We start from the raw sequence: 27,877 nt of genomic DNA, 5'->3' as shown, positions 1-27,877 counted from the left end.
TCGTGGACGATTAAAATGGGAACAAAAAAATATGACGCAGAACACGCAGAAATGAAAACAGAGGCCGTGGAGGTCCAACAACGGCGTTCTATTGGCATATTTGCAAATCCAGCTTTCGAAACTTTGTAACTGTAATTAGGCCACAGTTTAATTGACGTGAATGGGGAGAAAACACCCTATTTTTGTGTTCCGGTCAATATTTTCGGGATCGCCTTTGACGGAGAGAGAGAACTCTTTTATGTGGGCTCAAGAGGTCAGCTCTGATAGCGGCAGTGCTTGCTGCGCAAGATGGGGATGATTACAATGCAGTGAGTGAGGTGTGTCAATGACTGCATAAATTTCTCCTATCTGAATTTCAGTCATCGTAATTTGTGACGTACCGGTATTTAATTTAGCTTGCTATTTCTTTCATTTTTGGCCTTAAGAAGTCAGTTGTGTTTTTCTTCTCCCGCAGGGATTCAAGAGGAGGAACGCATACTTGGTTACACAAATGCCGCTGCAGGAAACCATCGACGACTTCTGGGAGATGATAGCAGGCAGCAGAGCCAACACCCTCGTCACGCTTGGGCCCCTTGAAAATGAGGTATGCATGCCGCGAACACATCTATTGGGTGAAAACCGGTATATTAAAGCTGTAATTCAATTTTATGTGTAATTCGAACTGCACCATTTTGTGCGGCCACGCTGTATAGAAGTACGTAAATAGCAGATTCTGTTTTCAACGTGATTGGCTAACGGCACGGGAAATTCTAACTGCAACCAACCGCACCGGCACCTTAGGGCCTGGTAAACAGCAGGGACACGCACCCGTTGCCTGCCCATGAGACCGTGTCGACTTCGGAACGGGGAGAAGAACGGAGGCAGGAAGTAAACTCGGCTTACCCAATTTGAAAGCTACATGGCGGAAGTTCTGTAAGGCGTGTTCTTTGCACAATACGTTGATGTGGCCGCGAGTTCATTGGTATATGGTGCGCTGTCAGATGCGCACATATCTCAGGTCACAAGTGCATAACCTGCCACACGCAGTCACTACGAGGACAATAAAGACTGAACCCCCATGCTTCTGTGCGCTGGTAAGTCATGACTGAGTTGAATGACGACCGTGTCTTCCCTTTTGAATAAAGCGATAAGAGTCTTTTCGCTTTATTCGAGCGAAACGGGCTGGTAGTAATCTTGAAGGAAAAAAGCAAACTGAAATACGGGTGTTTTTCAAGTAACCAATTTTGGTCATGCTTTGTTTTTGTTTTTCACTTTCTTTAGTTCAAACTATAAATTACTTAAGCCGAGATGGCATCCCATTTGGTTAGGATTAACAAGCTTTCTCTGTATATTCGCTTTAAAGGCCTGCTGAATGAGTTACATATATCGACATAACCTATTTTAACATCAATCGAAGAAACCTATTCTTACCCAAAGAAACCTAATATAACCTAATAATAGTGAAACCAAGTAATCGAAGCGGCGTGTCCTTATTTTTGTTTTATTCGGTCTGTGTCAGGTTCGAGCTGCTTTTCCAGAAGGATGTACCAACTAGACGGATCAGAGCCATTCGAATAAAACTTTGTTGTGCTACATGTTCCGAAATTTGCTCCGTATGAACACTATTGGAGTCCTGCGGACATTACCGCTTGGGCTTCTCGAACAAATACTTTTTGGTTGCTTCCGTGTGATTGTGTGAGTTGTAGCAAAAGGCAGCAATTACCAAAGGCTTTTTTACTGCCGCATCATGTCGCGTCACGTTATCCGTTCCAATGGCATTTTGACGCATATTACACCGACCGGCAGACTGGCCGCAATTAACAAAGCAGCTTCCGCACAGAGAGAGGTCTCCTTCGCGTGCAGATATTCTAACCGCGTGCCATCGCATTCACTTATCATGGGGCAGGAATCAGGCCATTTCTTGTTTCACTTTTAGTGGGCCGAGTTAGCGTTCTGGTTAGAACAATTGGCTACTCCTCTCGCGGCCCGACCCCTCCACCAAACGAACCAAATTTATCTTTTCTTAACAGCGGCAGCCATTTTGGTACTGTTAGTGTTAACGTCGACGAGAGCTTCAGCTTTTTCTTCTCTTTGATGAGGCATCTATTTCTTTCGCCCTAGTAAAGCTATCTAGGTTGTTGCATCGACGTCCATGTGGTTACTTTCTAAAAATTAAAGCAGTTCCACTCAAAGGGAAAATGGTCAGAAGTGCAGAGCTGTGATTATTCCACCATTGGGGCTGCGTTGCCATTGACCGCTCATTGCTACCAGATCTCACGTACTTCTACTCCCTGTCTCACTGCTCAATTGAATAAGTGAACAGAGGTGTTGTCCAATGCAATTCAAATTTCTCCTCCTTTCCGTGCAAGCGCGCCCTCTGCCTTAAGCAGCACGCGCGGCAGTTGTGTTCGTGTAGTGATTTATTTCATCTCGCATGTGCCGGAGCCTTACGGCGGAGGTTTCAACACGTCGGTTCCTGCCTTGTCATTATAGTTCGTTCGCTGTCACGCTCTCGACCCAGCGGTACAATCAGGTGGCGTAGCCACATAAGTGATCGAAGCAAAGCCCCACGGCGTAGCGGGATAACGTACCCAAAACAGAGGCTTCGTAAAACAACCGCTTTGTAACATCATAACCGCTCGAAACTCCTCAACCGCTGGCACTGGTCAACGTCTCCCCTTGGTTTAGAGCAAAGAAAACTACAGGTGCAATTCATGCAACATCTGTGTAATTACCCGGCAGCCCCCGCGTCCCCCGCTACAAAATTAGGAAAGCCCGTTGGGTTGGTTTTACGATACTAAGCAAAAATAGGTGGCCGCTTAAAACGACATGTTCAAAACTTCGCAATAAGGCACTCGCACATGCAAGATGAAAGAAACACAAGAAGAACAGAACTCCCGTTCCCGCTCTTGCATGCAGTGGGCGGGCGATCACTGTGAAGGCCGGAAATTTGAATTCTATTGGACAAACCTCTGCTGAAATTACCAAAAAAGGATTGAGGCAGGGAGGCGAACAGCATGAGGGTAGGTAGCAGTGAGTGGATAGCGGAGCCACAGTCTATTATGGCGATTCACTGCTCTGCACTTCCGACAGCTTCCTCCTGAGTGGAACGGCTTTATATTTTAAGTGCAGTGCACTTTAAGGTCCCGCATTCTCGTCGTAGCTCGTTCGCTGTCATGACGCCTCGCCACCGCCGCACTCAGGCAAAGTAGCGACACGACGGACCCAGACAGAGCCACGCGGCGTGAACGCGTAACACAGAAGCTTCGAAAAGCAAGCGGTTTATATATTGAAAACCGTTCGAAACCCCACAACCGCTGGCGCTTGTTGTGTATCTCCCTGTGTGTGTCGCAAGAAAGCTGCAGGTGCATTTGAAGCAATATTTATCATCATAACCGGCAGCCTTCTTGTCCGTTTAGTTATGAACGCCCGTTGGGTTGGTTTTTATGATATTAAGCGAAAAAAATAAAAGGTCGCACTAATTCGTTCGACTTGAAGGTAGCAAATCTGCACGCAACCTTCATGACTATCACGTCATGAAGGTTTAAGCCCACGATTGCAGCCTAATTGCTTCTTCTTCGCAGCCACAATTACCTTCAATCCATCATTATTTCTATAAATGCGCGCTTCTTCATTTTCGTGGAAGAGATAATTATGGAGATCACATGGAGTGGAGTACACTATAACGTGTCTTTCTTGTTCCAAGCAAGCGTTGCCACGATTACGGCGAAAGCCGGTATTTTCTTTGCCAATCTCGGCCCGACTCCTCAAGTGGCTCTATTCCTGGCTTGATAAACGTGCGCTGGGGACAGTGGGCGGTCGTCGCGGTGCAGGCGTACACTAACGCTGGATAATTTCTTGTTTTTTTTTTTACCTGCCGTGCGGTCGCCTCAATCAAGGCTGATCTCTCTAAGTGGTTCTCCTTGGCTTGACGAACGTGTGCATGGCACGTTGCACGGTCGTCGCAAGGAATGCACACACACGTGTTAGAGATTTTCTTGGTTTTGCTGACTGCGGAGCGGTCGCCGCGATGCCCGCGCTCACGTGCGCGCGCTGACCTGAGCGTTCGTGGCAATTTCTTGGTGTTTTTAACTGCGGACAAAACCGAACTTTTACTTGCGCTGTTTTAGGTGGTAAGCGTGGCAGCACTTCGAAGGAGGGAAATTTAAATTGCTTTTGGAAAGCCTGCGTTAAATTCGTCATTAGAAGAAGAAAACAGGGAGCGGGAAGAGCGCAAACTGTGGTAGAAATAAAAGGATAACGGCGCCACCGCCTCTCTGACAAAGCACTGCTCTGCAATTTAGACAGCTTTCAGATTGAGTGGAACGGCTTTATTTTTAAGTGCGAATGCACTTTATAAGCGACCCCAAACCATCCACCGCCGGCGGCGGCGGCGGCGTCGGCGGCGGCGGCGGCGGCGTCCGCAGTGCTCCTCTATATTTAAAAAAGAAACAGCATCCGCCGCCAGGTTTCGATCCGAGGACTCTGCGGCCGCAGCGCGACGCTCTACCGACTAAGCCACGGACGCCACGCTGATATCAGTGTGAGTAACGCGCCTTATATCTTTAACGCATTCAAACTACGTCGTCAGCGGCGTGCGTTGGCGACTCAGCGGCGTTATAGCGGCTTGATAACTGCGTGGTGTACACGTGATACTACAAACCCGATGGAAGAGATGGAAGAGAAGGCGGCGAGGCGGTGGGCTGCGGGGGCCGAGCGTAAGCGCCGCAAGCGGGCCGACAACCGTGCATTCGCACTTTCACATTCTCCCCCTCGGGGAAATGCGGGGAATTTTTTTGTCCTCCGCGGTCAATTTTTTTTGCTTACTATCGTCAAAAACAACTCAACAAGTGTTGTTAACTAAATCGACGCGGGGCTCCGAGTAATTACATATATATTGCCTCAAATGTACGTGCTGTTTTCTTTGCGCTAAGTAATGGGTCCATCACGACATGCACCAGCGGTTCAGGAGTTTCTAACAGTTATGACTATATAAACTGCTGGTTCAACTATGGTGTTAACTCGGTCGTTTTGTTTTAAGGGCAGAGCCCTTTAGGGATCCTCCTTACCGTCGTAGCTCCTTACCTGTCACGCTGTCTAGTCACCGCAGCAATGAGGCAGCGTAGCGACGTAACGGACCCAAATAGAGACTTCGTAAAGCCAGCGGTTTATATAGACATAACAGTTAAAACTCCTAAACCGCTGGCGATTGTCATAAATCTCCACCTTCTTTATAGAAAATAAATCTGCAAGTACCTTTGAGGCAAAATCTGTGAACATAACCGGTAACAACCGTGCTCGTTTAAATAGGAACGCTTTTTTGTTGGTTGGTACGATAGTACGCGAAAAAAGTGGTCTTCAAAACCGACGCGCTCCAAACTGTACAGAAAGGCTCCGGCACGTGCGAGATGAAAGCAAGCACAAAAACAACAGAACTCCAGTTCGCGCTGTTCAGGCAGGGGCGCGCGAGCACTGCAAAGGCAGGAAAATTGAATTTTATTCTACAAACCTTCGTTCAATTCATGGATAGAGAAGTGAGGCAGGGAGGCAGAGAGAGAGAGGCTACTTTATTATGCAATATTATTAGTGGTTTCTCAGTCCAGAAGCCCATGTGCTCTCAAGGCTGCGTAATCCTGGTCAAACGCAGGAGCTGGTGCTCAGGTCAACAGCTGGACGGCACTAGCTCCCACTGCTCAAGGGAAGGGGGCGGGTTCAGAGGCGTAAGGACTGAGTTTTTTGGACAGTCGAATAATATGTTTGTCCGAGTTCCCGGTTCCGGGCAGAACTTGCACTTATCAGAGTACTGTGCACGAAAGAGTAAAGGCATAGGATGGGGTGCGGAAGAATGTCTCCTTGAATTTTGACTCAGTGTGATTTCTCTGCTTTTGGTCAAAGATGTGTGAGAACGGGGGAGGTCTGTCTCGTAGTTCGGTAATATTGGTTGGTTTCTTGAAAGGTGAACATAGGTGCAGAAGCACCCCCGGTGTGAGCGGCTCGGTGAGTGAGGTCTCGATCCTGTCGATGAGCACAAATGCTGCCCGTGAATGCCGAGTGGGCGGGAATCCACAATGTCCACGCGATGGGCACGCGGATGTTCTTTCAGCAGTAGGCAGTGAGCGATGGTGCCACAACTTAATATGGCGAATCAGGCTTGCTTGCCTTCGTCAGGACCCTGACAAAGGCAAGCAAGGTAGAAGCACGATTGTTGCCAAAGTTTCAGCAAAGAGACGCGTTCGTCAGGCCCTTCACGAAGGCAAGTCTTTTTGCTGAAACGTTGGGAACAATCGTGTTTCTACCTTGTTCGAAGTTTTCTTACATACATACATACATACATACATACATACATACATACATACATACATAAAGCGAGTCAGAATAAGAAATGATGGGCTCGTTGAAATAAGACAGAAATAAGGTTTGGCTATCAAGAAAACCTCGAAAAGCAAAGGGGAGCATGTGGCAGGTCATTGAAACAGACAAAGAATTTGGAAAGAAAGAAAGTGGAGAAAAAAAAAATTCCCACTGGGTGGATCTGTACCTACGACCTCAAGAATACGCGTATTGTGCCATGACCACTACGCTACCGGCCGTGCTGTTTTCCCCTCCGCTTTCTGGGGTATTTATTTACGGTATTTTTATTTCCTGCGATTGGAAGTGGTAGCCAGCGCCAGTCGGACTACTCGGGGTGAAGGGTTCCTTCTTTTTAACCCCTGCGCCGTGACTCGAGTGTTTAGGGCAAGTCGAGAGTGGTCGACCAGCGTTGAAACCTCCTAAGCTCCCTATGGCACCAAGACAGCTAGAAGAGAGGCCATCTCTTTTTATGTAGCGAATAAGGATAGGAAATGAGCGGCTCGTTGATTTAAGACAGAAATAAGTGTTGGCAGACAAAAGAACCGCTGAGAGCAAAGCAGAGAATGTGGTAGTCATTGAAACAGAGAAAGAATTTGGAAATACACAAAAAAATTGGAGAACAAACGCCTACCGGGTTGGATCCGAACCGACGACCTCCAGAAAACGCGTCTGGTGCGATGACCACAACGCTACCGTCGGGGCCATTTTCCCCTCCACTTTCGGGGGTATATATGTTACGATATTTTTGTTTCTTGCGGATAGGGGTGTAGCCAGCGCCACTCGAACTACTCAGGGTGAAGATTTTTTTTAAACCCCTGTGCCGTGACTCGAGTGTCTACGACATGTCGAGTGGCGCTGGCTACCACCCCCAACAACAGGAAACAAAAATACCGTAAAAAAATACCCCTGAAAGTGGAGGGGAAAATATCCCCGCGAGTAGAGTAGTGGTCATCGCAAAAGACGCATATTCTGGAGGACATGGGTTCGGATACCACACGGCGGGCATTTCTTCTCCACTTTCTGTCTTTTGGAATCCTTTATCGGTTTCCATGACCTGCCACATTCTCCTTTTTGCTTTCCGTGTTTTTTTTTACTGCTAACCATTATTTCTGTCCACATACATACATACATACATACATACATACGTACGTGCATCCATACGCTTACCCATAGATGGGAGGTACATACATACATACATACATACATACATACATACATACATACATACATACATACATACATACATACATACATACGTACGTACGTGCATGCATATGCTCACCCATTGATCGGAGGAGGAATCTTTGTCGAAGAGTGTGGCTACTTTGCATTGGCTGCGTTTTATACTCCTACACTTTCATCTCATGTACGTTTCCTCCCACAGACGGTGACACCAAAATTCTGGCCTGATCTCAAGTGCACAAAGAAGTACGGGGACGTGACTGTGGAGCAGAAGAACACCAAAAACTTCCAGGGACTTGTCTTCCGAACCTTCGTGGTGACCCAAACCTCGGTGCGAAAGATTTGTTTTTTGCTTTGCAAACCACACCTCAACAAGGCTGCTCTAAACTCTTTATTAAAATCAGGTAGAGATCCAATGTCGTTCGCAATGGCCAGAAAAAAATATTGTTGGGAAAATCACTATAAAGCCCTAGCTTTAATTTTTTCAGCGGCTCATGTTATCTCAGACCCCATAACCTTACTTTGTACGGGAACACTCTTTCCAAGTTCATTGAATTGCTGCTTTCATTGCCGGCATCGAAAATACTTACCCAGCAGTGAACCATGGTAACCACTGAACTTAACTGCCCGCATATAGACAAGAGGATAACAAACAGAAAATAGCATTCACCTATCAAGTTTATCTAACATCTACGAGCACCGATTCAAATTACTACAACTTAGCAGGGGTATGTTCAAAGTTATGTTAATAACTGTTAAATGTGAGGTGGTAATTGTCTTTACTAAATACTTCTACCCAAAATATTTTTGTGAAGTTTGGCTTCATAGGAGTACCAATCTCAGCGGAAGCCTAGTGCGATGCAGGAAATAAAAATAAAGCTAGAGAAATAATTATAAGCAGTGCCATTCCATTACACTGTCTCAAACTACTTAAAAATGTTGAAAAAAAAACTAAACCCTGCTTTAATTCTATAAACTAGAACACCACAACTCACTCAGTTTCGCTCCTGGCAATAATTCACGTAGTTTATACAAAATATTCGAAAAAAGCTGCGAATCTATCGCGTCACTGCTGACACGACCTAAGCAGCGACGCCATTGAGCCAACAATAAAAACGTCATTTTCCCCATGTTACCTGGCAGTAGCCCAATGTCACATGATTAAACAGCCCTAGAGGCAGCACTACAATTTTAAAGTCACGTTCTATGCGTGGAGCTTAGTTAGGTAACGGCCAAACACACAAACAAAGCCCTGTGACGTTATAAATAACTGGCCCAATAGCGGCTGGAGAGTTGTCACTGCTTAATCTGTTTTACTTACTGTTCAACTTACTTTTTTCGAGTATGCGACCAAATTTTATCCCCGATGTTAGACGAAAGTGTGCAAGATTGGTCTTCCGCAACTGTACAATTCTCTCTCATACCCTTCATTGTTTCAGTAACGTCTTCTGCTATAGTTTCTAACAAAATTACGCTAACCACCAGCTCTCTTTCTGTACACTAATTCATAATGGTACACGTTCCTAAAATGTTGTTACGCGGTGGCCGGATGCATGACATCCATAATGGAAGAAACGAACGAATATTGAATGGGCAGCTATGGCTGCTCGAATACCGGGTCTACACCGCTTGCCGTCTTTTTTTTTCGGAGTCGAGTCGGCATAACGCAGGACGCCCCTGTAGATTCACGTAGCCACCTATGAAAGAGAACAAACTCAATATACGTGATTTCTAATTTTCAGCAAAGCTTTTAGGGGCGAAGCACGAGTTTTGTCCGTCCGGCGTCCGGCGCCCGCGCTCACGGCGCCACAGCGTGTAAATAGAAACATCTGTGGACAAAAGGTTCACGAACGATTTACAAGAACAAAATAAAAGTTTCACAAAAGGTGACAAAGAGAGAGAGAGAGAGAGAGAGAGAGATAGAGAGAGAGAGAGAGAGAGAGAGAGAGTGCTCCTGGAGAAGCATGCTGCGCATGCGCGAGGAGAATTGAATTGGATCGGAATAAATGGAATTGTATTGGATTGAATTGGAAATCAATTTAGCGGCAGTAAGATCTCTCACGCGTGGTTTACGGTAAGAACGATCCCTAGTGCTTCGTCCATTCATCATGATTCATGATTTTTTTACTTTAGGTCAAACCTTAAGTCAAACCTTGAATCGGTCCTTCCATGAATACGCCGAGGCCAAGCCTCATTTTATCTATCAAGCCGAGGTCAAGCCACTGCGTTGTTCGCTAGCGCAGTGGAAACTTCAAATCTGTGGCTCGTTCTTATGGAGGGTGCGGAGAGGGGGATTGGAGAAATAGTAAGTGCCAGCTCCGACAAATTCAGGTCGGCGGCTCTTACATTTGCGCAATAAAAACGTCTAACCAATCTTTTTCTGGGAGCGGTGTGGAGCAGACGATAATTGAAAGAGCAACAGTCAGCTCAACCAGGTCAATGTGGCGCCTTGTGCACGAATGCTTTCAAAAGCGGGCCAATGCTGGTACCTGTCAAATATAGGAAGGTGGAAAGGGTGACCGGACAACACGATTAATCGTGCGTACTCTGTGAATGAATTGTGCTGATATATTTCTCTATTTTTTTGTCACTTCTATGCCGAGTGCTAAAAAAGCTTTCTTGTGATCATCTTTCCCAAAGTGGCTGCGAAATATTTTTTTTTTGTTGCTGTAAGCAGTATACCAAAATTGCAGTGCTTTGGTTCAATTCTCTTTTTTGGTGCGGGTGTTCCTTTTTTGAAGAGGCCTAATAATGGATTTACAATGACCAGGACTATTTATTGCGTTTTTCTAGGGGCCACCCCGTATAGTCAAGCAGTTTCACTCCGAGTTCTGGCAGAGGCATCGGAGCGTACCCAGCTCAGCGAATATCATCTTGGAGATCCTGCATCGTGTGGAACACTGGCAGACGGAGGCAGAAGGAGGACCTGTCGTAGTTCAGTGTCTGTAAGTTCACAAACTGTTCTACGTACTGAAGTTTGTCGGCGTTATTTACGTGACTGGTGTGCGGTACGCACACCAGTAATTCCTAGGGCTAACTTCCTCGGTACTTTTTAAAACATACCGTAGAGTGCTTTGCTTTGCAGAAAAGTAAAAATTGAGTAGAAGTTCACTTTTGTACTGACTTCAATCCTTTAAACCGCAAAAAAACTGTTAGCCTACATTGAAGGCTGTCAGGGGATTTGGCTAATTGTTTACGTTAAACGAGAAAGACATGACCGAGAAAAAATCACAAGTAGACGGGAGAACTGCCAAGACATAGCGCTTAGTTAATTTTCGTACTACGGGCCGCGATTTTTGTGTGAGCGCGATTTTCTCTTCTAATAAAGAGAGAGCTTTCTTAACGGGACCGACGGCGTCTTTCCAAGAAACAATGCATTACCCTCTACGCTTGACTTGAATTGCCTTTCCCAGCAAAATCTTGTTTTCCGGGCAAAGGTGCTCATTCACGAAGACTGGCTCACTGGTATCGAAACCAAGGGCTCGTGCGTTTAACCTATGCTTTTTTGCAGAATGCAAGAATTTGTCGCGTCTGCATTTGGACACAAATTTGATGATCACATTAGGTGGACCAGGTTTGCGCGTAGTGACTCGGTGAATTACATCTTCATCAGTAACAGACACGTCGGTCTTGAGGCAGGATGCCTTTGTAGTGAAGATTGTGTCAAGGTAGTTCTTGTCATTTATCGGAATTCCTTTCACTTCTAGGTTCGCCCGCCTGTACTGTACTGTTTCAGTTCCACTAGCTCCATTTTTACTTCGTTAGGTTGTCTAGCAACCCTTGTGATTTCTTTCTGCAACTCTAGAGTCTCGTTTTTTGCTTCCGTGAGTTTCTGGCGGACGCCCTTGATGTCTGCCCTAAATTCTTCAAAACGTTCGTTTATGAACCGCATGGAAGCTTTCACAGACGTAATTTCGTCCTGGATTAAAGTGCCCGACGAGTCAACCTTCTTTAGCTCACATCTTAGGTCAATCAATGCATCGACGAACTTTGTAGTCGTCTCAACTAGGATCTTGGTTTTTTTCTTTTATACTGCCAGGGGCTTTTTTCCCAAGGCCCTTAACCACATCAGACGGAACATCACACTTTCTCGTAGCCCTTTGAATTGCGAAATGCACAAAAATCGATCAGAGCATCTTACAAGTCCGGCAGCCGCCACAACAGTATCAAATAGAAAGACGGGTAGCAACCCTAAACCCATCTACGGTGCGTTCAAATTGTGATCAGGGCATGTCTCGACACGGCCGCCCGGACCAGTCTGAGGTGTCTACTTTTTTCGCTGTTCGGTTTATGTAGGCGACGGTGACGCCTCACCCGCAGTGATGCCAAAGTGGTCGTCACGTTCTCAGCTGCAGCTTCCACTATCGGTGCGTGTGAGCATCGTTCCTCCGGCAAAATGATGACGGGCCGAAGTGTCTGTGGTGCGTTTAAATTGTGATTAGGGCAAGTGTCGACACGGCTGCCTGGACCAGTCTTTTGCCTTTGTTTTTGTGAGAATTCAGAAATATAAATATTTTGTCGTTAGTTGGTTTGTGCAAATAGAGTTATAAGAATACCAGTCCCTAACCACGATTTGCATCTGCTTGAAGGTAGTGCATCACTGAATTTTAAAGAGAGTGAATAAACACAAGAACGGTGTCACTTGCATATTCCAACAGGCGACTCTTTGTTGTGACAAAACACAAACCTTTAAAAAACAGGTTAATTAACAATGGCGATAAAATAGACCCCTTTGTAGCATTCCTCATTTCAAGAAAAACTTGAAAAGTCGAGACATTGTTCACACGCACTATTTCCGTCCGTTTATGGATGTAGTTTGTTAAAAGCTGACAAAATGGCCCCGAAAACCTAAAAGTGGAACTTTTTGAATTAAAATTACACACTCTTCCCGCGGGGAACCGTGAGGAGGATGCGAAGCACCATGGGAGTTCCGTGTAGGTTCCATTGTGTTTCCGTTATGTTGTTTCATTTATTGGAGACGAATGGAAACGTAGTGTGAGGCCCCTTGTGGAGACAGAGAAATGTAGAGAAACGTAGAGACAGCGAAGAAACCGACACCCGCGTTACCTGATCGAACAACTCCTGGTTCTCGTCTTTCTTTATTGCGTGCTTACGCTCCTATTCCGCTCCCCGCCCTCTTCTTCATCTTATCGGGTTAGGTGCAAGGCGCGAGGCGCTTCCGGCCACGGCTTTCCACGGGAAATTCAACATCCTCCTTTAAATTTTCAGTTCGTCGTTTCCGTTGACGTTCAGCTTTGCGTGCCTTTGTTGTATCAGTAGCTTCTTCACGTAGTTTGAATGAATGAAGGACATAAGAAGCGTTCGTAGCACATGCTCCCATCTCGGTTTGTAGCGAAGCGGGAAGAGCGGCAGGTACCTTCCGTTGCGGCCTGACAATCGTGGGATCGAAACCCTCCGCCGCCTAACTATTTCTTTTGATAGTGTACTGCGCTCACGTCAGGACAAACTCAGACGGGGCTGAAGATACGCGCATGCGCAGTATAGTGCGGAGGGCGGACAACAACAAGGGAGGGAGGGCACTGCCCCGAGCATGAGATGCTCCGCATATAATATTGGGTGATAAACACAGTCGAATGTTTTGCGGCCATCTAGGAAAAGAGCACAAGAGACATCATTATTATCGAAGGCAGAATATATGATCTCACACAAATCTTCTAAAAGCGTTGTAGTACTGTCTCCTGCCATAAAGCCGAACTGAGATTCGGAAACAACGTTATTATTTTCATAAATATTGCTCATTGGACTAGATAGGTGGTTTTCTAAGTTTGGTGCAATACAAAACATGATAGCTATTGGCATGTATTCGCAATCGCTTAAAAGCCTCCACCTTTATGAAGCAGCTTCACCAAGGCCATCTGAAGCTCATCATGGAGGAAACCATGCTGCATAAAAGAATTGCACCTTAAGATTTACTTCGCTTCTGGACTAGCACGGTTTTTTTCCTCTTGTATTAGTTATTTAAATATTTCCAAGAACTTTTGTTAGGCGTCTTTGAGGGTAACGCTCTGTAAAGACCTTCCCAGTCATAATCAACTACAGATTTATCAAATTTTTCAAAATCAAGGATACCCAGCTGCTGCGCACTAACATGTGTCCTTTAGACTCTAGTAAAAAAGCATGACAACAAACTAAATATTATTAGGCCAGTTTTTGCTTGATAACCGAGGCAGGGACGTCAGATACTGGTGCTCTAATGGTCACATGGTCAAGACATGACGTTACAAATTTGTCACCCCGTACTCTTCCCTTGTTGACAGGGATATCGTAGGTTTCATACGCCATTTTGCTGAAATATTCAGATAATCGACCACGATCTGCCTCGAGGACGCCAGTCAAGATTAAAATTGTCGACTAAACGAATAAAAGACTTCATCAGAACTGTTTGGATAAATCTTTCACGTTCAAATAAACAAACATCGGTATTTTGGGATGCAGGTCTGTTCATAGCTGAAAGCATAATTTCAAGTGTTTTCAAGTGGTTTGGCCAATTTCAAGTGGCTAAACCACAAACATTTCAACTGGTTTAGCCAATGCATTCAGCTGCGCTAAATGCAAGCCCCAAGGAGACCACCGGCATTCCTTTGCGTACATAAACGAGTACACATCTACCGCTTACTTTATATTTCAATAAATATGAATATTTATTCTGTGCGAGCAGTGAAAGAAGCGCTGAGTGTATATTTATTTCTGTTAGCAATATTACATCTACGACACCCCCTGCATTTTGCACAATCGCCAAAAGTTCGTCCCAGTGATTTCTGATACTACGAATGTGTGCAAACAAAACGAAAAAGGGGTGTTCTCTGGTTTGAGTTTTAAACTACAAAACTCTTCAATGTTACTGCACGGAAAGAAAAAGGTATTCATATTTAATTCAGATGGTCTTCATAGAGGCTAACGTAGACACCAACAGGGGAAGTGGGTTCGGATGTCTTCGCGAATATTTTCTATGCTTCACCCAGCAATACTTTGTTTTCCTTTCCCCTTTGCCGAGCTTCCCGAAAAAGCTTCTTTTTCCGGCTGGTCTAGTTGTCGTTCAGAAAAATCACGGCAATCACCATATGTTCGGCGAGGGATCTGGTCTATTTGAAACAAGGTATTCATTTTGCTTTAATTGCTAACGATGCAAAACGAACAAGAACAACCGGTATGATGTCGCACTTAGCCGGAAGCGGGTGGATAGATTCGACATCAGCGTCTTTGGGTACAGTTTTCTGCTTATCAGCCAAGTCACGAATGAGAGCAGTCAGGTCCTCGCCTGGACACATGGCCAAACCTTGAATCCCCAGTTCGCACAGTCTACTGAATTGCTCGTTTCATTTAAGGTGGCCTGAAGAAACAAATTCTTCCGTTTGCTGTGAGGCAGTTGTGTCCAGAGTTTGCACTTTAAACTCCAGAGATGTAATTGTCACCCTGCAGGCAGCCTCAGAAGTGAGGGCCTTGTCATATTTTTTTTAAAGAAGGATACCGAGCCCTCCACAGCTTCCACTGTCTCTGTATGGTATCAACGGTCCCTTTCCAACCCAGCAGCTCGTCAACCTTCGCAATAAGTGATACAATTCCATCATTCAAGGGTAACAGCAACTCCACCTTCTTTCGCAACTATGAAAAGGACTAAAAACTCGATGCGGAATTGTCTCCGCTCGGCTCCCTCGCTTCCTACACGCACAGACGACAGACACAGATACCTCGCTTTTCAACTGTTTTGCCGGACATAGTTTTATGCGAAATAACAGCACGGCGTTTACTAAACTGATAACCGTGCTTACACTTGAACAAGTTACGAACCTTCCATCAACAGGCGATGCCTTCTGGCACTGGGTTTCTTCCATCGTTTTTTTTGTTCGACCACAAGAAACCATGCGCGCCAAGTGTAATTCTTGCTAAAGAACAAAACGTTCTGAATATTTGTATGATATTAATTTCTACTTACGCGTGTTAATAAAAGCGTGGAACCGTAGGGAACCCGTTAGGAAAGGGTTAGCAGGTGTAGCCACTTCAAGCGAACTTTATCCCGGTGGGTGCGCGCGGTGGACGCCAGTCATCTGCGTGCTTTCGGCATTCTAGCCAAATAATGATTTCGCGTCACTAAAACTTGTAATTACGCACACTTTCGAACAACAGATAAGATGCACACTTCCCCCAGGGTGAATCGGCGAACAGTTTCTTTTTGTTTGTTTATTTCGGCAGAGTACAAGTGCACCGCGAAAATCAGAATAATTTTCAATCTTCTGCCGAGGTGAAAGGGGCAATAGGCGTTTGAGCCCGTGTGATCGAACCCGATTAATCGAGTGAGCGCAATAAACCGAAAAAATGACGAAATAACAACGACACCCGACCAAGCAAACGAGCACACAGTAGACAAATGGGGAAGAAAACACAGCGCAAGCCGACGTAGTCGCGTAGAAAAAAAACTAAAAAGCCAAACAAGCGATAGAAAATCGGCATGCGGGATCTCCGAGTATGGGTGGGTCGCTATCTATGAAGCCCGTCGTGCACAGGACGAGCGCCACATCTCAGGGTTGAATGGGGGCAAGGAGTTTAGAGTTGAGCATCTCATGTAATCATTTTTCAAAAACCGATAACTCACGAGACAGTGTGCATAAATTCACTTTCACTTGAGGACTTCTCATTGGTTCTTATAGTATTGTATTGTTGTGTAAGTCACTAGTTCTTTTTAATTTCGGGCGTTCCAGTGACGGATGCCAACAGTCTGGGCTCTACTGCGTCTCGGCGACAATCTACGATCAGCTCAAACTCGAGAAGGAGCTGGACGTCTTCCGTGCTGTGGAGAACGTGCGTGCCAGTCGTGCTCAATTCATCGTCGACTCGGTAAGCGAGGCACCAAGAACATGCTTTTGGGATCGTGCTGTGACCGTCAATCACTTCCTTGCCACTCCACTTTGGGTGTCGAATAATATACTCGTGATATATTTTTTTCTGAAAGCCCTTCAAAATGGCGTCTTTCGAGATAAAATAGTTGACCGGTGGCGTTAGGTTGTACAAAAAATTAAAATTTTACAGCTGTCCCTTTTTAAGAGCAAGGCTGTGCTTCGTCGGGACGAGGCGTGGTAACGCGGGCGCTGCGTTTTGGAGGGGGTATAGCCTAGTGAGGGAAAGAGGAAGCGCAAAGTACCACAACGCAGTTCAAGCTACGCAAATATTACCCAGCTAAAGACAAGCACATCTCACCCCTCATCCTCGCGTCGAGGCTCAGATTCACGCGCTGGGGAAAAGCACTTACATGGCTGAAACGAAAGGCAGGAATGGCGAAACCATTCGCCTCGTCCGATCAAACTTCAGGTGCGCTCGTCTCGGAGTATTCTGGTTAAACATATGGCCGCATCGCTTAGTTCCTCTTGCAATAAGCGTACATTAACTTTGTCTGTCTAGACAACGCTCGAAAATATTAATTATACAAACTGCATTCCCACTATGGGGAAGTGTATGGTATTGAGCAGCCTTGCGCGCTACTTTCCTCGTCCCAGGAAGCGCCAAATCACCCTTTCTAACCTTGCCAACGTTCTACGGTATTTATAAAACGAAGTATAGATAATTGCGCTTGGTGAACTTTTGTGGAATACTTGGACGCACTCTTGGACGCACTGGAACGCGCTCTCCAGACGAAGAAGCCGCCCGTCGGAGTGCCAGTGAGAGTTGTCACGCCAATAGAAACGGTGTCGTTAGGCGAATCCAGAAGCCCCCACGAGGGATAGCGTAGCATGCACACGAGAGGGCGCAAAATCCCCATTTCCAAGCGGGAGAGGCCAAAGCCGAGTGCGCAATTCATTGGCGAGGAATGAATCCAAACGACGACGACAGAACGCGAACCTGGGTCTCCGAATGGTCGAATTTTTTCAGTTTCGCCAGCGAGGCTCTGGCAGCAGTGCCGACGGATGGTTTAAGCGCGAGCTCTTTGGCATTGAATATCAGAACAGTTGGGAAATATGTGATAGACTGTGTTTAAGCAACAACCTGTCATGGGTGAGTAGTGTGCGCAATGAAGGAAAGGGCGTGGGATGGATACATTACAACTACCCCAGTCTTAGCTCGTGCAATTCAGTCTTCTGGCTGTGAGAAATTCTATGAATCTTATCCTGACAAGTCTGCAGGTTAGTGAAGCGGGGGTAGTTTCTTGTTTTGTATTGTCGACCTAAGACGTTTGGGCATTCTTTTAAACCCAGTGTTGACATTTTTTACAACACTTTTATCTAGGATACTTTTCAACCTGCTTTGAAACTGACGTCAACATCAGTGAAAGGCCTGACTCCTGCTTTGTGAACGACGTACCGTACATTCTCTACTCATAGCCCTCACTCTCTTCAAACTTGTTATTAAGCCGTCCTCTCTTCCAAGCAAACCAAATACTTAGAAAAATAAATGTTTATTGTCTGGTGTGCTTAACCTTTATGCAGCCATCCCTCTCCACGTCTTCAAAAATAACCGGTAGCTTAAAAATCATACAATGCCATCCCCTAGTTTCTGTATCAATACTGGCCCATTCTGACTTTTGTGATTTTTTGCAGGAGCAATATGCCTTCTGCTACGAAGTCGCGCTCGCCTGTGTGGACTCTTTGCACACGTACGGTAACCTCGCGTGACACCGCTGGATGCACTCCTCACTCAAACAAGACATTTTCTGCTCTGATAGATGAGAAAAAATGCTACCTACTAGTCTAACACTCAAGGAGAATAAAGTGAATTACCTTTGCGCGTGTTGCGTGTGTGTTATCGTCTTTTTATTCGTAGCACATGATCTGCTCTGGCCCCAGAAGTGTATTTGCATTCTGTATGATGCGTACTGCGTGTTCTTGTTGGTGTTGTGCGGAGATTTTGAGGTGAATCTTAGCCCTACGGTTGAGGACATGCTGGAATCACTCCTTTCGGGCCAAAACAACAAGACTTCGGAAATCACGGCACTTAGAGCTCAACAGGAAGACATGCAAAAGCTTATGAGTGGGCTTTGCGTTTCGCGAAAATGGAAGAATGGTCAGCTCGGATAGATCATTTGGAAAAGAAAATCATTTCCCTCCAGGCCAAAATAACTGACCTCGAAAATAGAAGCAGACGCGCAAACTTGGTCGTTTGTGGAGTGAACGAGGATTCAGGAGAAACCGAGCCCGATTGGAAATGCAAAGTTCTGACTGAAATCTTTGAGGAGAAGCTAAATGACCCTTGCAGGTCCGTTGGCAAGATACAAAGGATTGTAAAACCCAGAAAAAAAGGCCTGTGATTATATTTTTCAGGATTTCAATGAAAGCGCCACGTTTTAATGAACGCTAACAAACATAAGGGTACCGAGGTGTCTATCCAAAATGATAACTCGAAAAAACCACTGCGCAAGCGCAAGCTGCTCTGGCAGAGCACAAAAAATTAAAAAAAAATGCAGGGACAAAAAATATCCCTTTTACACAACAAACTTTAAGTAGACAAGCAAACATTTGCATGGGTTGATCCCACAAGCCATCGAATTAAACTCGGCGGTTCTCAGAACAGCCAAGTGAGCGCATTCCCAAGTTCCCCTGAGGATAAGCAGCTCCAACTTTTAAACATAAACACTCGCAGTGTTGCATATAAATCGGAACAACTTCAGGGTATCGTATTGGGCCTGACGCACATGCTGTAGTTATTACAAAGACTTGGTTACGGGGTGCTATCGAAGATGATTCTGTTTTCCCCCTTCTTATCAAGTGTGCCGCCATGACAGAACGTGTAGGGAGGGCGGTGTTGCGGTTCTGGTAAAACTTGTAATTAACTGCACTGCTTTGCATCAGATAAGTAATCATGAGAGCCTTACTTTGCAAGCATCTTGTTGGGGGCGATGTTTTCTTATTTTGCGGTTTATCGTCCACCCGATTTCTGACCTGAGTACTTAAGGCTTTGTATAACCGTATGATGATATTTCGGCCTGACAGAATTTTTCTGGTAGGCAATTTTAACTTACCTGGCGTTGATTGGGAAAATCCTATTTGCAGTCCAGGATTAAGCGCTCACGCGTCTTACTTTTTTATATAATGTAAAGCCATGACATGCACCAAATCATAAAGCAACCAACACGTGTTCCCCGATCAAGCAATGCTATTGCTCGACGTAGCCTTTCTAAACTGTATCATTTTAAATGTTACCGTGAATGTTAAAATTGGCATTTATGATCATTTACTGGTGGAGTTTTTCTGTGTTTTTGAAAATGTGCACTCCCCTAGGCCTTGGCCCAAGTCTGTATCTGTCAAAAATATTTCGATGGCGCAGGGTGAAAGTGTTAGGCCATCTCGATTTTTGTGGTTCTGATGCCGTCGAACTACGGGACAAATTCAAAAACATTTGCGTATACAACCTTGAACATTTTATCCCAAACAAAATAAGGCATCTACGCAAATGAACTCCTTGGATAACACGCGTGAACTTGTGCATATCAAAACAAAAATCAAAACGCTAAAACGAGGAGCGGCTGACCGTGGTACCAATAGTGCCAACCAAAACGCTCTTAATTCTGCAGTACCGAACTCAAAGCGTCTGTACTTTGAAACGTCTTTGCCAGATTTCATCAATAATGCCCCACAGACGTTTTGGCGTATCCTTCCCAGTAAAAAAAATTCTGCCATCTCCACGAAGTGAATGTTGATGAGAGGGGCGAGCTCCAATGCTTATCGGTAAAAGGGTGAAACATTCGCCCGCACATCATTTAAACACTCGACACGTTGTTGTAGGGGTATTTTATGTACACTTATATACATGATGTTACATATTTACATATTGATGCAATTATATACACGTCCGCTGTGGCAAGACGTTCGTCCTACGCCTAGTCATGGACGTTTACAACCGCTACAACAACGCGAGCCCCACATTGCGTTCGTCATCTGTGCGAGCACGGGAAAGGCGGCAGGTGGCAGTGGGATGAACAACCCTGCATTCGGCTTTCAGGCTCTCCCGGAGCAAGGCCAGGGACGTGTAATCCCGGTACGTGTCTTGAGCTGATGATGATGATGTCCTCAAATTTTTTGCCACGTACCCACAAGGGGGGATTGGACAGGGCTAAACCGGTTAAAAACGTGGGGACTTCAAAATTTCCGGAAAGAGGCTGTAAAAGGAAACTTAGTTGTGAATTAAACCCGAATTATCCATTAATCAGCACCGCTAGCAATTCAAACGACCTCAGGCAGAGAGAAAATTTTGAATGCAATTATATATATCCCTTCTTGCAAACCCCAGCTTTGATGCGCCAATAGATAATATAGGTGTTATCGATAAAGTCAACCCCAACCGCTCAATCGGCTCCTTCAGAAACAGTTGTCTAGCTGTTGAGAAACGGCGACAGTCGAGGAAAAAATGTTCGATTGTTTCGGGGACCTGGCACCGCACACATAGTTCTGTAGGTGAAAGTTCCGATCTGAACAGATAGAAATTAAGCCTTGGAACCCTGCAGCGCAGCTCGGTGAAGGTCACCTCGCATTGCCGAGAGCCACAAAAATGAACATTCCACCCGTACTTTAAATGTTGGAACTCTTCAAATGATAAGAGTGAATCGGAACGGGTGGCGTCTAAATGGCAATATCGTCTTAATCTTGAAGGTGCAAATAGAGCCAGATTAGGAATTCTGAATTGAATGGGAGCTGTGACGGCGAGATTAGCTAATAGGTCCGCTTGCTCGTTGCCCCTGATGTCCGTATGGCCAGGGACCCAAGACAAGCGTACCTCCTTCACGTGCCTGGGAACAAAAAATAATAGTGTGCGGTACAATGGAGAGTCCGAAGAGGAAGTTAACGCCGATATAACTGCCATCGAATCAAATAATATGATGATTTTTGATACATGCTGCGGTACTTTGCCTAGACCGAGAGCTATTGCTAAACATTCGGCCATTAAAATGGGTGTGTAATCCGGGATTTGCAGCGAATAACTCCAGTCTAAAGATTGTGAAGAAATGCCAATTCCAGCTTTCTCGCCATTTTGAGATACATCGGTATAAATCACAGAAGAAGCAGGATACTGGGATAAATATTCATTTAAAATAGCGGCTAATAGCGAGCGTGGTAGAAGTTTTGCAGCGGAAGGGAAGGGGTTTTGAAAGTAAAACTCAGTTTCTTGCTCGATTGTGGATACCGGAATGACGTCATATAACTTAACAGAAATACAATCCAGGCATGATTGAACGAATAGCACTTGGGGGGAGATACGTCTTGAGCTCATAGGCGACGAACGACAACCTCTTTTTCTTCCTCTTCCCCTTGTTGGGTAGCAACGAACGTGTTGAACGTTTTGACCTCTTCGGCCAATCTTTGGTTGGCCAATCCCTAGGGAGATCCTGCCACAATCATCAATAATGTGCCATGTCGTATACAGCTGCAACGAGAGACGGGACAGGGCCCGAGCAAGAGGAGCTTCGCCCCTGAAAAGCCCATAAATTACTTAGCCAAAGCGGCATGTTCCTAGTTGAACTTCTCCATATTGCTGAACATTTCATTGCTTATTTCCAAAGTGTTTTTGCTAACTCGAGTCATCCCATGCCTACAATCTGTCTCCCTTCAGCTCCCTATCATGACCCTAAATATTTACCTGGTGCTGTTTCTTTGCTTCTTAAACTTAAAACAAAAGCTTCCCCTTGCCCGGACAAATTGTCCAATACTTTTCTTCGTCACTATGCCGACATGTTGGCTTAATTTCTGGTTGTAATTTTTCAGGCATCTCTTTCAACCAGAATTGCACCTCTTGACTGGAAAATAGCCCGCTTGGTACCCGTCCTTAAAACAGGTGACCCTGCAACCCCTGGTAATTACAGGCCAATTTAGATGAGGTCATTAGGTTGTAAACATATTGAGCACATTATAGCTAACTGCATTCACAAATTTTTAAATGACCGTCATTTGATTTCTTTTGTTCAACATGGTTCTAGAAAAGGTTTCTCTAGAGTAACGCAATTCGCATCGGTTGTTCACAGTTTGGCCGCGATTCTGGACAAAGTCGGGCCAAGTAAATGCAATTTTTCTACATTTCTCTAAAGCTTTTGATGGCGTTTCTCAAGTTAAACTTATCAATAGATTACAATCAACTGTTTTTGCTGCATTTAGAATTAACTGGATACCTTCTGAGTAACAACTAGCAATTCGTTCGCATTGAGAAGGACTGTTCACAATCCCTCCCCGTGTCATCTGGTGTTCCGCAGGAAAGTGTCTCAGGTCGTTTGTTGTTTCTCCTATATGTTAACAATATTGTGGATGTAATTACTGGCCCAGTTAAAATAAGGCCGTTTGAAGATAATTGTGCAATATTTAATAGAATAACATGCCGCAAGACAAAACAGTATTGAATTTCAATCTTTGTAACATAGATGGCTGATGTACTTAGTGGAAATTGAACCCAAAATGCCAACAAATAGGTTTTAATGGAAATAACCAATAACAAGTTTCTTTACCCTTCCCTTACAACCTTTCAGGATAACATTTGAACGAAGTTTCTGATCAAGTACCTGAGTCTTACCATTACAAATACTTTTAGTTGGAACAAACACACTTGAAACATAAGTGAGTCATCTTTTCTTCAACTGAGTCTTTGAGACATCAGCTTATACATGCTCATGCAAGGTAAGAATGCAAGTCTATACATCTACTGTAAGACCTAAATTGGAGTATGCCGGCACAAACTGGGATCCTTACACAAAAACTACCATTCATGCACTTCAGATGATTCAGCCGAAAGCTGTTCGGTTCATTTACTCGAAATACCGTTCGAGTGACTCGCCAACCCAACTCCTGAGAGATCATGACAACCTAACTTTAGATTTCAGACGGAAAAATCCAAAAAATAAAATTTATTTATCTCTTCAAGAATAATAAATTGTCAATGATACCAGAACAATAAATCCAACCACTCACGCCTTGCAGAACACGACACCGGCACGCCGAATCCCTTCAATCCTAGAACTAAGATTTTCAAATTCTCCTTTTCCCTGGGCACTGTAACCGAATGGAATAAATTACCAGCATTATTCGTAAATAGCATAGACTCAATTGACCATGTATTGTGACGTCTATTGTTAATGCGTTAACTTTCTTTGTGATTCGTAGTTTGAGTTATGTGCTTCATTTTCGCGCTTTTTATGTTCTTGAACTTCTTTGGTTCATATAACTAGCTTTGTAATTACGTCCCTCCAGCTTGGGCCCTTCACTGGGCGTGCAGTATTGATTAAGTAAAAAACAATAACAATAATACTTATATTAAGTGATCTCCACAGATAAAAACCGCAAAGCAGCATTCGGAGTTTCCTAATATTGTGCACTTTATAGATGGATATCCTCCATAGGCAACTCTAAAAAAAGACGGTCCCGAGCCCCTACCTAAAGCACAAGATGTACCCGGAGACATACCCTGATGGCACCTATCGGGTGTGTCTCAAAGCTCCAGCAAGACTCGAGAACATCTTCGTGGAATCCTCGCATACCGAGACGAATCAAACAAAAGAAGGATGCCACCTGCCTTCGAGGAGGCGGTGCGGACTGATACTGATCAGTCCGCACTCCAGGCTGTCCAGCGAGTCATCGTGGCACTTGCCAGGCAGGAGGAACTCGGCGACCCTGTGACGGGGAGCGGAGGACCCCTAGTTGGGTTGGCTACATCTGTGGTGACGACTCCGGCCAAGTCATAAGGACCAAGCAATAGAACTTCATTTGCAGGCCCCAAAGACGTTATTCCAGTCCAATCCGCTCTGAAACACCCATAAGTAGTTATTTGCTGTGCCCTTGATTTTTTTGCCAACAATGAAATAAATATTTTTGAGATAAATTAAGGCACGACCACATGTATAGCTCATCAGTACCAGTTATAATATAGGACACCAAAAAACTATACAGCGCCCCCTTTTTGTGGACTACAAGCAAGAAGAGTCGTAATAAAGTCTGCATGTCTAACGCGCTTAATCATGACTTCATCTTTGTAATGACAAGGCTTATACATAGGGAACATAAGTCGCCAATTATAATGGAATTGGGCTCGTTCTACCGAAACATTACTTAAGTTTCACGTTGTGCGATGTCTCCCGTAGATAGCCTGCTACTGATTTGATAGTCTGACAGATAGCCTGCTACTGATTTGAGATTAGCCCTTCAATACCTACTTTCATCTCAGACCCCACGTTTTCCAATTAACCGCACATCACAGGTGCAACTACGCGACGTATTAATGCGACACGTGCCAGTAATTTCTATATATACATACATATATAATGTAAGTAAAGAGTCGGATACAGAGCAAGAACAATAACAAACAAGGTTTACTTACGTAGCGGTAACGGGACGTGCCTTCATTAGAGTACAGTTACATGATTTTGCAGTACAATTACGTAACTGTACTCTCTGATGAAGGCAAGCCCCGTTGCCGCTATGTAAGTTAACCTTCCTCTCTCTCTCTCTCTCTCTATATATATATATATATATAAATATATATATATATATATATTTATATATATATATACATATATATTTTTATATATATATATATATATATATATATATATATATATATATATATATATATATATATATATATATATATATATATATAAAGGTTAGTAGAGACAGAGACAAACGAGAAAGACGTAGAAAATAAAAAAAAAGTTTACTGACCTTTCAGGGAGAAGACTCCCTTTCTTTAGAGTACTCTGAGAGGACTCCCTTTCTTCAGGTACTCTGAAGAAAGGGAGTCCTCTCCCTGAAACGTCAGTAAACTTATTTTTATTTTCTACGTCTTTCTCGTTTGTCTCTGTCTCTACTAACCTTATTTTCTTCGCGCTCTGTGTGAGTTTTTATCTTTTCAGTCTATATATATATATATATATATATATATATATATATATATATATATATATATATACAGAAAGAAATGCCGGCAGACTACAACGCCAAAGAAGGCATAGGGGAATGGTTAGACGATTTTTTACCGTTAGTGACGTAAAATTATTTTATTTTATTATTAATTACATGAGAAAGAAAGAAAGAAAAACACGCGCCCAGAGAGGGGACCGAACCTACGCCTTTCGATTAGATCTCGAATGCCTTACACTGTTACCCTTAATGACCAACAGTTATCTTGCTTTTGCATTACATAATCTGCTCACGTCCATTTCTTCTTAATTTCTACTAATATGTACTTAACACGCGGTGGTTCCCGAATTGGTAAGGCATTCGAGATCTAATCGAAAGGCGTGGGTTCGGTCCCCACTCTGGGCGCGTGTTTTTCTTTCTTTCTTTCTCACGTAATTAATAATTAAATAAAATAATTTAACGTCACTAACGGTAACCAATCGTCTAACCATTCCCCTATGCCTTCTTTGGCGTTGTAGTCTGCCGGCATTTCTTTCTCTATTTCCTAACGAGCCCCTCATTTCCAAACCCTATATATATATATATATATATATATATATACGATCGAGCAGTCACATTGAAATACATAACAATATTTATCCCAATGTTTCGACTGGTTGGCCAGTCTTTTTCATCTTTGAAAAAGACCGGCCCCTTCGAAGCGTTAGAATAAATATGGTTATATTTTTCAATGTGACTTCTCTATCGTACACCTTATAGCCAGGTACCTTTTCTTTTATATATATATATATATATATATATAGAACAGAGACGTACGGGACGAGGGATTCCGTAAGGAGACATATCAAAGTTGCAGTCCTCATTGCCAGTGCTGTTTGGCGTTTTAACGGTGTTTTATAGTGCCGAATGAAAGCAGATTGCATTTTTTTTTGCAGGAATAAATAATTGAAAATTCAAGTCGAGAAAAAATGCGCCGTTTTTTCCGGAAGCGGGAATCGAACCCACAACCTCCGCATAACGCGTGCGGTGCTCTACCATTGAGCTAGTTCCGCGGCGACTCCCTTCTCGACTATACGGCGGGGTTTTGTATTTACGACTGCTCAGAGCCCGGTCAACTAGCGCCGCCCCTCGACTACCGCGGGAAGACGTAAAACGTCTTTTCCCAGCGGCCGCACGTAAGACGTGGTCGGAAGTCGGGGATAGCCAAAGGCATTTCAGACTGCTGAAGCCAGAACCCTCGTAATGCATTTTGTAGAACAGAGACGTACGGGACGAGGGATTCCGTAAGGAGACATATCAAAGTTGCAGTCCTCATTGCCAGTGCTGTTTGGCGTTTTAACGGTGTTTTATAGTGCCGAATGAAAGCAGATTGCATTTTTTTTTTGCAGGAATAAATAATTGAAAATTCAAGTCGAGAAAAAATGCGCCGTTTTTTCCGGAAGCGGGAATCGAACCCACAACCTCCGCATAACGCGTGCGGTGCTCTACCATTGAGCTAGTTCCGCGGCGACTCCCTTCTCGACTATACGGCGGGGTTTTGTATTTACGACTGCTCAGAGCCCGGCCAACTAGCGCCGCCCCTCGACTACCGCGGGAAGACGTAGAACGTCTTTTCCCAGCGGCCGCACGTAAGACGTGGTCGGAAGTCGGGGATAGCCAAAGGCATTTCAGACTGCTGAAGCCAGAACCCTCGTAATGCATTTTGTAGAACAGAGACGTACGGGACGAGGGATTCCGTAAGGAGACATATCAAAGTTGCAGTCCTCATTGCCAGTGCTGTTTGGCGTTTTAACGGTGTTTTATAGTGCCGAATGAAAGCAGATTGCATTTTTTTTTTGCAGGAATAAATAATTGAAAATTCAAGTCGAGAAAAAATGCGCCGTTTTTTCCGGAAGCGGGAATCGAACCCACAACCTCCGCATAACGCGTGCGGTGCTCTACCATTGAGCTAGTTCCGCGGCGACTCCCTTCTCGACTATACGGCGGGGTTTTGTATTTACGACTGCTCAGAGCCCGGCCAACTAGCGCCGCCCCTCGACTACCGCGGGAAGACGTAGAACGTCTTTTCCCAGCGGCCGCACGTAAGACGTGGTCGGAAGTCGGGGATAGCCAAAGGCATTTCAGACTGCTGAAGCCAGAACCCTCGTAATGCATTTTGTAGAACAGAGACGTACGGGACGAGGGATTCCGTAAGGAGACATATCAAAGTTGCAGTCCTCATTGCCAGTGCTGTTTGGCGTTTTAACGGTGTTTTATAGTGCCGAATGAAAGCAGATTGCATTTTTTTTTTGCAGGAATAAATAATTGAAAATTCAAGTCGAGAAAAAATGCGCCGTTTTTTCCGGAAGCGGGAATCGAACCCACAACCTCCGCATAACGCGTGCGGTGCTCTACCATTGAGCTAGTTCCGCGGCGACTCCCTTCTCGACTATACGGCGGGGTTTTGTATTTACGACTGCTCAGAGCCCGGTCAACTAGCGCCGCCCCTCCACTACCGCGGGAAGACGTAGAACGTCTTTTCCCAGCGG

At 44.6% G+C, this 27,877-nt stretch overlaps 1 protein-coding gene across 3 annotated transcripts in view; it reads left to right on the top strand.

Annotated features, from left to right (window-relative positions):
• Nucleotides 1-27,877, top strand: part of LOC144162553 (receptor-type tyrosine-protein phosphatase kappa-like) — a 616,238-nt gene that overhangs the window by 213,951 nt on the left and 374,410 nt on the right. Inside the window, exons 31-35 of one of the 3 annotated variants that reach the window (XM_077693142.1) lie at nt 455-583; nt 7,715-7,843; nt 10,306-10,457; nt 16,230-16,365; nt 18,060-18,246. The exons of the other annotated variants lie outside the window; for them this stretch is intronic. Of the exons in view, the coding sequence (XP_077549268.1) occupies nt 455-583; nt 7,715-7,843; nt 10,306-10,457; nt 16,230-16,365; nt 18,060-18,134 (621 nt within the window). The 3' untranslated portion in view covers nt 18,135-18,246. Of the gene's footprint in view, nt 1-454; nt 584-7,714; nt 7,844-10,305; nt 10,458-16,229; nt 16,366-18,059; nt 18,247-27,877 lie in introns of those variants that run through there. 3 annotated transcript variants of the gene reach the window in all.

The sequence above is a fragment of the Haemaphysalis longicornis genome, unplaced genomic scaffold (assembly GCF_048455015.1).
Source record: "Haemaphysalis longicornis isolate Haplotype H1 unplaced genomic scaffold, Haemaphysalis longicornis Haplotype H1 scaffold_12, whole genome shotgun sequence".
NCBI classification, from domain to species: Eukaryota; Metazoa; Arthropoda; class Arachnida; order Ixodida; family Ixodidae; genus Haemaphysalis; species Haemaphysalis longicornis.
This window is presented reverse-complemented; position numbering and strand designations above follow the sequence as displayed.